This window comes from Canis lupus, chromosome 8 (genome assembly GCF_048164855.1).
Source record: "Canis lupus baileyi chromosome 8, mCanLup2.hap1, whole genome shotgun sequence".
Taxonomy (NCBI): domain Eukaryota; kingdom Metazoa; phylum Chordata; class Mammalia; order Carnivora; family Canidae; genus Canis; species Canis lupus.
Window position 1 is genome coordinate 54143956 of NC_132845.1, and position 12908 is coordinate 54156863.

The 12908-nt window shown below is 43.3% G+C and overlaps 1 protein-coding gene across 5 annotated transcripts in view; it reads left to right on the forward strand.

Annotated features, from left to right (window-relative positions):
- The window catches only part of VWA3A (von Willebrand factor A domain containing 3A), a 59845-nt gene that overhangs the window by 28566 nt on the left and 18371 nt on the right, over nt 1-12908 (forward strand). For all 5 annotated transcript variants that reach the window (XM_072836122.1, XM_072836125.1, XM_072836124.1 and 2 more), the window contains 5 exons: nt 210-304; nt 1998-2117; nt 8478-8552; nt 8702-8846; nt 9296-9491. In XM_072836122.1, the coding sequence (XP_072692223.1) occupies nt 210-304; nt 1998-2117; nt 8478-8552; nt 8702-8846; nt 9296-9491 (631 nt within the window). The remainder of the gene's footprint in view (nt 1-209; nt 305-1997; nt 2118-8477; nt 8553-8701; nt 8847-9295; nt 9492-12908) is intronic.

Genomic DNA, 12908 nt, shown 5'->3' on the forward strand with positions numbered 1-12908 from the left:
CAAGATCTACTCCCTCTCCTATTCCAGACAATGAAATATGTGGACTCTTCTCTTCCTGGTCTTGTGGCAGACTCATCCAGGATCAGTGGAATGTTTATACTGCCTGGATACCCATGTCCCCATCCCCAGAAGCCAACCTCCCCCTACAGACCCTTTAACTGGACATCCTTTGGTCAGTCTCTCACTCTGTGTGGCCCATGGATTTGCAGAAACAGCTCAGCAGAGCTATGCGGATGTATGAGAGACGGATTGAGTGGCTCTCTTTGGCCAGCCGAAGAATCTGGGGCACCGTCTGTGAAAAAAGGTACCTTCCCTCAAGTAGTATTGTTGTCCTTTTTGAGACCCCCTTTGTGACCTAAGCACCTACCCAACTCATGATTCCCTGTTGGTAGCATCAGAAACTATCCCTTAGGGATCCCTGGGTGGCACAGTGGTTTGGCGCCTGCTTTTGGCCCAGGGTGCAATCCTGGAGACCCGGGATCGAATCCCACGTCGGGCTTCCGGTGCATGGAGCCTGCTTCTCCCTCTGCCTGTGTCTCTGCCTTTCTCTCTCTCTCTCTCTGTGTGTGTGTGTGTGTGACTATAATAAAAAAAAAAAAAAAGAAACTATCCCTTAGATTCAGGATCAATGATCACTCAGTAGAACCCCTGCAGAAAAAAGTTGCCACTACCAGCATCACTATCAATACTATCATCATTGTGTTACTCAGGATTCTTTCAGTTAAAAAGCAACACAAAATAAATGCCAATTGGCTTAAACAAAACAAGGAGGTCTGGTTGAAGGTAACTGAAAATTCTAAAATAGATCTGATAGCTGTCTTCAAGCATGGCTCCATCCAGGGGAGCCTGGATGTCAAGAATCTATCTCCATCTCTCAGCTCTACTTCCTTCCCTGTTGGCTTTGTTGTCAGGCAGGCTTTCCCTTCCAGGAATAGCCACCTGCAGCTCCCCACTTACTTTATCAATTTAGCATTCCTGGGGCTTGAGGCAGGGCCTGTCCAGGAGCTATTCACTGTGGCCTGGGAGGTAGGATGTTCTAATTGCCTAATGTCAAATGCCCACCCTTCAAGCTTAGGGTGGGTCTGTCCCGCTCATTTGATAGAAGCAGAGGAGTTTTCCAAAGGAAAATCAGGATGCTGCTGTGGGGGGAGGTGACGGATGCTGAACAGGGAGAAAAAACTGGCAGTGTTTATAGCATCATTACCATCCCATACCTTATTGGATGCATTACCACTTACAAAGTACCATACTATTCTATCATTTAATTCTCAAAGCAACTCTGGAAGGAATCTTGTTATAAATAGTTCATAGTTAAATACAGCAAGGATCAGAGAGGTTTTGTGACTTGCCTAAGTCACACAGGAAGTGGGACCTGAACCAAGATCTTCTGACGCTAAATCCAGTGGATTTTCTTTTGCATCTGTAATTGCCATCTTGTTCTCGCTTTGGCAGCACATTCACTAAAAAAATAAAAATAAAGAAATGGAACCCCGTAATTGCTATCTCAAAATGAGAGTGGAGGGTGGAGTTAGGAATTGATTTGAAGTAGTGAAAGAAGGCCAAATGGACAGAGAGAAGAAACAAAAAGATACACTTATTTCCCTAGAAGCCCCAATACACCTAAGTCCCCATCTCATTTGCTTACTTGTTTCTGTTGCCCCTACAGAGACCCCAACCTATAATAATATCGAATGCCAATGCTTTAAAACAGGAAAATGTGTGAAAATCATTCTAGGCAGCCCCCCTGCCCTGTAAACCATCTCTACCATCGGCTTTACTCCATGTTAGAAGCCCCTGGGAGAGAAGCTTCCAAGACCCCCTTAGTCTACTATTGTAAACCCACTCCCACTGACCTCACTCCCTGGAGAAAGATTTTGGCCAGCTGTGAATTTGGCATGCAAAATTCCTCTGGAAAAAGCTTTAAATAGTAAAATGGAACAAAATAAACATTATCTGAGTGATTCGGTTCTCTTCTTAAAGCTTGTGTTTCTTTTTAGAGTGGTTATACTGCTGGATATCTCTGTGACCAATTCCATGTACATTATTCATATCCAGCACTCCCTGCGGCTTCTGCTGGAAGAACAGTTGTCCAACAAGGACTGCTTCAACATCATCGCGTAAGTTTCTAGTTCCCCCTGAGGCGGGGGATGCTGGGGCCAGGGGTCGCGTGTGCTCAGTGCTGCCACTGGGCTAACATTCCTGGCAGGTGGCTAGATGACATGTCACCAGCACCTAGCATGCTACGCTGACCATCAGTTTATCTGGTTTGAATCATCTTGTTTGGGGTATTGAATAATTAAATGGTGGCAAGACAGTCCCACTAGGGCGAAGGTGATAAGTGGCCCCAAAACACAGTGCTTGATCAACCAAGATAAAGTAACTTAGCCCATTGCCCCATTTGGATTCCAAGCTGATAAACAGCAAAAGAGAGAAAGAAGGGCCCCCAGGCATGCCCCAGTGTGAGGTCCCAATTCAGGTCTAGCAAGCCACACTATGTCAAGAACATTGAAGACTCTAATTCCAAATGTTAATTATATAGATTTATATATATAACTATATATATTCGAATTATGTGTAACTATATAATTTATATAAATTATGTGTATTTAAATTCTATATTTAACAGATAAATAATTTGATACATAGGTATAAAACATAAATATTGTGTATAGAATATATATTTTTAAAATTATGTATAACTGGGGCACCTGGATGGCTCAGTCAGTAGAACATGAAACTCTGGGTCTCAGGGTTGTGAGTTTGAGCCCCACCTTAGATGTAGAGATTACTGAAAAATAAAATCTTTTAAAAATTATATATAACTATATATATTTAAATTATACATAACTATATACCATATATTTAAATTATGTACTATATGTAATCCATATAGTTACATTTAATTTAAATATATATAGTTTTATATATTTATTATAATTGCATAACTTTTCCACTAATTAAGAGAGAAAAGGAACCCACTTGGACAATTTTTTTTAAAGATTGATCTATTTATTTTAGAGAGTGAGTACAAATAGGAGGGACAGAGGCAGAGGGAGAGGGAGAGAGAATCTCAAGCAGACTCCCTGCTGAGCACAGAGCCAGACATGGGGCTTGAGCTCATGACCCCAAGATCATGACCTGAGCCAAACCCAAGAGTCAGACACTCAACCAACTGTGTCACCATGTGCCCCAGACTATACATTTTTATACCACTTCATATCAAATAGGGAATATTCTAAACCTATTAAGTCAGCATTCATATTATATATTATTCTGTACCAGAGCCTCATCTTTTTCTAATACATTCTACCAAAAAAAGAAATGGCTAGAGAAATACTTTAGGCAATGCTTTCATTAATTTATCCAACCATTAATTCATTCAACAGACTTTTATTGAAAGCCTGCCATGTACAAATTGCTGCGCTAAGCATTGGGGAATATGGAAGTGAATACATATAATACCTGTCCTCAGGGAAATTGGGATCTACTAGAGGGAGACAGGCATGTTAAGAAATAAGTGTGATTAACTGATTTCTGCAGAAAGAGGTAGAAGGCAGGATCAGACCATCCTACCTGAACACAGGAGATCAGGAAATCTTCACAGGGTCACCTGAGTGCTCAGTTGGTTAAATGTCCAACTCTTGGTTTCAGGTCAAGCTATAATCACAGGGTTGTGACATCAAGACCCACATCGTGTTCCAAACTGGATATGGAGCCTACTTAAGATTCTCCCTCTCTATCCCTCTGTCTCTCACCCTTGGTCCCTCTCCCTGCACTCATGCTTTCTCTCAGTTTCAAATAAGTAAATAGGGAATCCCTGGGTGGCTCCGTGGTTTGGTGCCTGCCTTTGGCCCGGGGCGTGATCCTGGAGTCTCGGGATTGAGTCCCACAACGGGCTCCTGGCATGGAGCCTGCTTCTCCCTCTGCCTGTGACTCTGCCTCTGTGTGTGTGTGTGTGTGTGTGTGTGTGTGTGTGTGTGTATCATGAATAAATAAATCTTTTTAAAAATCTCTTAAAAAATAAGTAAATAAAACTAAAAAGAAAAGAAAATCTTCACAGAGGAGGTGATCCTTTTGCTGAGTCTTGCTAAATGAGTAGGTGTTTGCCCAGAACATGGAAATGATGAGGGCAGCAGGGAGGAAAGACATTTTCAGTAAAGGAAGCAACAGGAAAATTAGAGGTGTTGTAATTATGAGACATAGACTGTGGGGTCACAGACTATGGAATTTTGGGAGAATCAGGGAGTTCAATAGGTTATAGGGAGAGAAAGAGAAATTGTGCATGAGAAAATTAAACAGATGATGGAGGGTATATATATATATACATATATATATGATATGCTCAGGAGCTTTTATACTATAGGACATATAGGCATTAGAGGATTTTAAGCAAGGTAAAAAGATGATCAGATATTGAATGCTCTAGTCACAGTGTGAAGGATGTTTTGAAGTGATGTGATGCTGGAGGGATGGAAGCCATCTGGATGGCTACAGTGGTCTGTACTAGCGTGAAGTAGGCTTGAGCTATGGCCATGGGGATGAAAGAAGGGATGCATGTGAGAGGCTATAGAGTTAGAATCTACAAAATGAGTTATTATTTGGCTATAGGATATGAGAATGGTGAAAAGAAGATGTCCCAGATGGAGCAGATCTTGGAAGTAGAAGATAGTTTTAATCATGTAGAATTGGAGATTGTCAAGTGGAGATGTCCTCGTAGGGACTCCAGTGAGGAGTTCTAGCCAGGAAATACAGGTTTGCGAACCATCAGAGTTCTGGTTACATGGTTGAAAACACGGAAGTAAAAAAAAAAGAGAAAACACAGAAGTGCATGAAGGCACCTGTGAAGACATGAAGGGTAGAGAAGACAACCAAAGACACAACTGGTGAGGCATTAATGTTTGGAGGGCGGGCAGAGGCACACAGGAGAGGAGCAGCCAGAGAGGTAGGAGGAAAATGAGGAGAGGATGATATTGAGAAGACACATCTCAGAAAGAAAGAGTTTGATCCTGCAGAAGCAAGCAGGAATGGGAAGAATAAAGGAATCCACTAAATTTGGCAGTAGAGCTCACTGACAACAAAACAATGAGATATAATTTTTTTTTTGCAATTCAGTTTGGCAACCAAATATTTAAAAGATTCAAAATAATAATAATGCCCAGTGCTGGTGATGATGTGATGGAAAGGGCACTCTTGAAAACTGTCTGTAGAAGTGTAATTTGGTATAGCCCTTGTATTAAATTTTTAAGTGTATATTTTTCATTCCTTCAATTAAACTTTTATATATTACCTGAAGGAAATACAAAGATCAGTCTGCATAGATAACCAGGCAGGAGTTCTAATAGTAGATAAACCCGGGAACAAACTGCATGATCATTGGCAAAATGGGTAAAACAATCCTGACAGTGCAACTATTCAAAAGAACGAGGGAGATTTACATGTTTGCATTTAGAAAAATGTCTTCAGGGATCCCTGGGTGGCTCGGTGGTTTAGCGCCTGCCTTTGGCCCAGGGCACGATCCTGGAATCCCAGGATCAGGTCTTGCGTCGGGCTCCTTGCATGGAGCCTGCTTCTCCCTCCTCCTGTGTCTCAGCCTCTCTCTCTCTCTCATTCTATGTCTATCATTAAAAAAAAAAAAAAATTGTGACTATTCCAGATTAAAAAAAAGAAAGAAAGAAAAGAAAAATGTCCTCAGTAAATCCCAATGAAAGGAAACAAGCAAGTTACAAAGAATATGAACTATAATATTCTATTTCTACTTATGCTTTTTTAAATATAGTTGACATGATGTTACATTAGTTTCAGTTGTATACAACTTAGTGATTTGACAAGTTTTATGTTTTTTTATTTTTGTTTATTTATTATTTTTGAAAGATTTTATTTCTTTTTAAGTAATCATTACACCCAATGTGGAGCTCCAATTCACAACCCTGACATCAAGAGTCACATGCTCTGGGGTGCCTGGGTGGCTCAGTCTGTTAAGTATCTAACTCTTGATTTCAGCTCCAGTCATGATCTCAGTGTCGGGAGACTGAGCCCTGTGTCGGGCTCCATGCTCCATGCAGAGTCGATTCAGATTCTCTCCCTCTCTTTCTGCCCCCCACCTCCACTCTCTCTCTCTCTCTCTTTAAAAAAAAAAAAAAATATATATATATATATATATATATATTTTTTTTTTTATTCATTTGAGAGAGAGAGCGCATGAGCAGAGCAGGGAGGTGAGAGGCAGAGAGAGAAGCAGAGACTCCCTGCTGAGCAGGGAGCCTAATGTGGGTCTCAGTTTCAGGACCCGGAGATCATGACCTGAGCTGAAGAAAACACTTAACCATCTTAGGCACCCAGATGTCCCCTCTCTCTGTCTCTTAAGGGGAAAAAAAAAAAGAGTCCCATACTCTCCCAACTGAGCCAACCAGGTGCCCTTTTGCTTCTTATTTTTTTAATCCAAAGGAACATAGAGTAAAGAATTCACAGAATTTTTTCTGGGGAATAAAATGGGAGGAATTTTCATTCTCTGGATATTGTTAGAATTTTTATCAAACAGTAATAGAAGATTTATTATCCAACTACAATAGATATTTTCATGAAAGGGGGAAGTAGGTCACTGTTAATATTTGCCAGAGAACCTACCAGAAGCTTGACTGCAGTGAGTTTCAGAATAAGGAGAAGCTGAAGTGGTTAAGACATTATTTTCCAGGGAGCTGGTCCATACACAGGAAGGAGAAGTGGCTAATGGAGTGGGCCCTGTTAGAAAGAGGAAGTTCTTTTTAGGAATGGACAGACTCAGGGATCCCTGGGTGGCTCAGCAGTTTAGTGCCTGCTTTGGGCCCAGGGCGTGATCCTGGAGTCCCAGGACCGAGTCCTACATCGGCTCCCTGCCTGGAGCCTGCTTCTCCCTTTGCCTGTGTCTCTGCCTCTCTCTCTCTCTCTCTCTCTCTCTCTCTGTCTCTGTCTCTATCTGTGTGTGTCTCTAATGAATAAATAAACAAAATCTTAAAAAAAAAAAAAAAGAATGGACAGACTCAAACATGTGCAGAGACAGTGGGGCAGAGGAAAATAGAGTGAGGTAGGGGATGTGTGGGGGAGGGAGCTATATGTGGGCAGGGTCTCAGAAGACCAGGTAAAGGAATTAACCTTGATCCAGAGAAGGGACACCTTTTTCTTGATAAAGGGGATCAGCCTTTTCCCAAAGATTTAAATTCTGTTTCATAGGAAAATGAGATGATGCTTTTTTTTAAATTAAAAACCATATGGGGGCATCCCGAGTGGCTCAGCGGTTTAGCGCCGCCTTCAGCCCAGAGTGTGATCCTGGACTCCAGGATCAAGTCCCACTTGGGCTCCCTGCATGGAGCCTGCTTCTCCCTCTGCCTGTGTCTCTGCCTCTCTCTCTCTGTGTCTCATGAATAAATAAATAAAATCTTTAAAAAAAAAAAAACTATAGGGGTGCCTGGGTGGCTCAGTCAGTTACGTATCTGCCTTCAGCTCAGGTCATGATCTCAGGGTCCTGGGATCGAGCCCCTGCATCGGGCTCCCTGCTCAGCAGGGAGTCTGCTTCTCCCTCTGCCCCTCCCCACACAGCTCAAGCTCTCACTCTCTCAAATAAATAAATAAAATCTTTTAAAAAAAACCTAAATAAATAAAATCTTTAAAAGACTATAGTACACATTTGGGGAATATAAAAAATAGTGAAAGGGAATAAAGGGGAAAGGAGAAAAAATGAGTAGGAAATATCAGAAAGGGAGACAGAACATGAGAGACTCCTAACTCTGGGAAACGAACAAGGGGTGGTAGAAAGGGAGGTGGGTGGGGGGTGGGGGTGACTGGGTGACGGGCACTGAGGGGGCACTTGATGGGATGAGCACTGGGTGTTATTCTATATGTTGGCAAATTGAACACCAATAAAAAATAAATTTATATATTTTAAAAAAGACTATAGTACAGACTGAGTGAAAAAGGTCATTTGCGGGGTCGAATTGGTTCTAGGGGAATTTAAAATGGGACAATGACTCCCTCCTTTGAGGGGTGGGGAAGTCAGAAAAGAAGTCTGGCCAGAGCTGCTCCTGGCTCTGAGTTATGACTGAAACCTCCCTCCCACGCCCCCCGCTCTGCTCACACAGGAAATTTTTCCCCACTCCTTTTTTTTCAATATTTTATTTTTATTTATTTATTCATGAGAGACACAGAGAGAGAGAGAGAGAGAGGCAGAGACACAGGCAGAGGGAGGAGCAGGCTCCATGCAGGGAGCCAGATGTGGGACTCGATTCTGGGACCCCAGGATCACGCCCTGGGCGGAAGGGAGGTGCCCAACCGCTGAGCCACCCAGGCAAGGAAATCGTATGACTGGCCCTGGCCAGAGACATCCTAACATTTTTGGGTACAGTCAGACTATTACCCCTCTAAAAGCCCGGAGGGCCCAAAGACCCGGGGTATAGAGTGAATATATCTCCTGTTTAATAACACACCCGCTCTCCTTCCCTCCAAAGGTTTGGAAGCACAATTGAAAGCTGGAGGTCCGAGATGGTTGCCGTGAGCCATGAAAACCTACAAAGCGCCTGGCGGTAGGTGACCATCAGAGACTGCACCTGCTGGGTCTGGGGGCAGCCTCTGTGGTGCCATTTGCTCTGTTGCCCTCTCCAGCGGAATCCCTGCCCTCCTGCTCTGGAGCCTCGTGGCTGGTCTCCCTCAGCTGAGCCTCCTTCCCTCCCAGGTGGGCCCTGACTCTGCAGTGTCGGGGCAGCAGGAATGTCCTCAGCGCCCTGCGGAAGGCTGTGGAAGTGGACTTCAAGGACAAAGACAAACACCAGTCACAGGGCATCTACCTCTTCACAGGGGGCATCCCTGACCAGGACATGGTGAGTAGGCCTTGTCCTGGGCATCCTTTATGAGCCTGCATCTTCCTCTCGGTGGGTGCCTAACAACTGGTTTCTCCAGTATGACTTCCCAAACTTGACTATAATGGGCAGAAGAATTACCTGGGGCGTTGCTAAAATGCAGATCATGTTACTGAAGGTCTGGCCTGGGACCTGAGAGCCTGCCTTCCTAGCAAGCTCCCAGGAGATGTCCATGCTTCTGGTCCCCTGACCACACTCGGCATGAGTGGGCTCTCGGGTCCATTCCCAGGCCATACCCTATTAAGACAGAGAAACTGAGCCCAAGCTCAGTTATCTTTCTATCCTCACACCAAGTAGTAGACCAGGTGCCCAGCAGGCTCTGAAGAAAGAGAGTTTGGTTCAGCTGACCTGAGAGCAGCCACTCCAGGAGCTGTCAGCTGTGAGGCCCTCCTGCCCTCTCTTCCCCACAGCCCATGCTCAGCGCCTACATGACTGAGGCCTGTGGGGGCTGCGACCTCCACTTGAACGTGTGTCTCTTCTACGTGGGCGAGCCCCAGATGGACATCATGCCCCCTGCCTGCTATGCCAGCCGCACAGACACAGCCGCCGCCTACCGGGAGGTCACCCAGGCTACTGCTGGGCGCTTCCACTGGTTTGGTGACACAGGTGTGTGAGGGTTGGCAGACCCCTTCACTTCCTTCCTTCTAGAAAGTTGTCTCAGTACCAACATAGTTCCCTGTGCCATAGATGTGTTCCAGAAAAGGAGCATGTGAAAAATCCCATTTGGAAATACAGAATTCCTATTCTGGAGATGGATGGTGGTGAGGGCTCCACAATGCTGTGAATGTACTTAATGCCACTGAACTGGATACTTCAAACATGGTTCAAGTGGTGGGTGTCTGGGTGGCTCAGTCAGTTAAGCATCCGACTCTTGGTTTCAGCTCAGGTCCTGATCTCAGGGTTGTGAGATAGAGCCCCACATTGGCTCCATGCTCAGCACAAAGCCTGCTTGAGATTCTCTCTCCCTCTTCCTCTGCCCCTCCTGCTCTCTCTCTCTCAAATAAATAAATCTTAGAAAAAAAAGAAAACATGTTTCAAATGGTACACACTTTATATAAAGTATATTTTACTGCGATTTTTTAAGTAAAAAAGAAAAAAGTAAACCTACTAAAAATATTTATTTAAGTGAGCACTATGCCCAATGTAGGGATTCAGCTCACAACCCCGAGATCAAGGGTGGCCCACTCTATGGACTGAGCCAGGCAGGTGCCCTGACTTAAAAATATTTCAGAATGTCGCAGCTGGAAGGGGGCTGAAGGGTCTCTTCAGGAATTTAGCGTTTCCCAAAAGGTGATACGTTCACAATAAGAAGGTGGTGGGGATCCCTGGGTGGCTCAGCGATTTAGCGCCTGCCTTTGGCCCAGGGCGTGATCCTGGAGTCCTGGGATCGAGTCCCACGTCGGGCTCCCGGCATGGAGCCTGCTTCTCCCTCCTCCTGTATCTCTGCCTCTCTCTCTCTTTCTCTCTATCATGAATAAATAAATAAATCTTTTTAAAAAAAAAATAAGAAGGTGGCAAGACGGGTGAAGGTGGAATGCAGAGCAATAGTTTCTCTTGTTGTGATAGTTAGGGATCAGAACATGCCACCCCAAAGTTTGCCACATATCCACTGTGGCATATGGATTATTTTGAGCTGAAGATAACTAAGAAACAGTGAAGGAGTTCTCTGCCCCTTCCCACCCCCACTTGCCTAAAAGCAGGAATACGTTTCCATCTCAGGTGTCTCCCTCTCCTGTGCCAGGAAGAGGAGAGAAGCACTGGATACAACAAATCTTACAAAAATGACACTTCTCTTCCCTCAGTTACCTCCCCATATTTGCCTTCCCACAGTCTGCAGCTCCTACAAGCCTAATCCCCTTCCCTTTGTCTTGTCCTTGTCACTTCCTTACAGATGAACTGTCCTTGGTTAAGACACCAGCATAGGCCTCTGAGTTCCAATCATGCGCTCTGAGTTACTGCCTTCCTCCTTTCTGTGTACATGCTGTACATGTTAAAAATACTTTTCCTAAAAAAAAAAAAAAAAAATACTTTTCCTTGTTGTTGTTAATCTGTCGTTGTCAGTTTAAATCCTTTCTTTTTTTAAAAGATTTTTTAATTTATTTATTCATGAGAGACACACAGAGAGGCAGAGACATAGGCAGAGGGAGACGCAGGCTCCATGCAGGGAGCCTGATGTGGGGACTTGATCCCAGGACCCCGGGATCACGCCCTGAGCCAAAGGCAGAGGCTCAACTACTGAGCCACCCAGGTGCCCCTGTCAGTTTAATTCTTTAATCCTCCCAGCTGGAGAAATCTAAGAGAATAGAGAAAAAAATTGTTTTTTTCCTCCCCTAAGTAGTTATTTGCTTATTTTAACATTTCATTAAAAAGTGCTAACTTTGGAGCATGTGGGTGGCTCAACTGATTAAGCAACCAATTCTTCAGCTCGGGTCATGATCTTAGAGTCATGAAATTGAGTCCCAGGTCAGGCTCCTAGCATGGAGCCTGCCTAAGATTCTCCCCCTCCTTCTGCCCCTCCCCCTCTCTAAAATAAGAAATACATAAATCTTTAAAAAAAGAAAGTGCTAACTTTCTGGGGAGCCCAGCTAGCTCCACTGACTGATCTTAGAATCATGAGTCCAAGCCCCAGATTGGCCCTAGAGCTGACTTAAATATAAATAAAAGTTTTTTTTCTTAAAAAAAGGAAAATTGCTTTTAAAAATTAATTTATTTTAAAAATTAATTTATTTTTTAAAATGTTTTATTTATTTATTTATTTGTTTGTTTGTTTATAGTAAGCTCTATGCCCAACATGGAGCCCAATGTAGGACTTGAATTCATGACCTTGACATCAAGACCTGAGCTGAGGTCAAGAGTCAGATGCTGGGCAGCCCCGGTGCCCCAGCGGTTTAGCGCCACCTTCAACCCAAGGTGTGATCCTGGAGACCCTGGATCGAGTCCCATGTCAGGCTCCCTTCATGGAGCCTACTTCTCCTTCTGTCTGTGTCTGCCTCTCTCTCTCTGTGTGTGTCTGTCATAAGTAAATAAATAAAACCTTTTTTTTTTTTAAAAAAAAGAGTCCAATGCTTAGCTAACTGAGCAACCCAGGCACCCTTAAGTTTTATTTTTTAAAATATGCTTTTAAGTATGTTAGATGGGCATTATAGTGATCATTTCATAATACACACAAATATCCAATCTTTATGTTGTATACATGAAACTAACATATGTCAATAATATATATATATGCTTCTAAGTAAATAAAAGTAAATTGATAATATATATATATTTTTTTTTTTTTTAAGATTTTATTTATTTATTCATGGGAGACACAGAAAGAGAGGCGGAGACATAGGCAGAGGGAGGACGCCTGATGCAGGACTCGATCCCAGGATCCTGGGATCATGATCTGAACCAAAGGCAGATGCTCAACCACTAAGCCACCCAGGTGCCCCTGATAAAATGTATATTAAGGGGACAATGGTTTGGGTGGTATGAAGATAAGGGGAAATCATGACAGGGATACAGGAGTGATTGAGGCTCAGGACACACTAGTACATTCCACTCTCTCCAATATACAAATGAAGAAATGACTCTCAGGGTTGAGAGTCATGTAACCTATGGTTACATAATTAGTGGCATAGCTGGGGCTGGAACTCTGGGGCCGTTTCCCACATCCTGTGAAAAGTACTGGGCATATACATTTGTTATTATTAGTGATTATTACTAATAATAGCACATGCTTCTGTAACAGTTATTATATTGCCAGACATGGTTCCAAGTATTTTACATATATTATTATTCATTCCTCACAATAACCCTATGAAGTGGGTTACTATTATCCCCATTCTACAGATAGGAAAGCTGGGACATAGAGCCCAAAAGCCCAGAAGTAATAAGTGGTAGAACCAGAGAGCAACTTCATAGGCTGTCTTCTTAGTCATTACACTCCAATCCCTCTCAAATAAGTCACCAATATTCATTACAGACACATTACATTACACCCATCCCAAGGTGGGTCTTTTTATTCACCAGAATATCAGG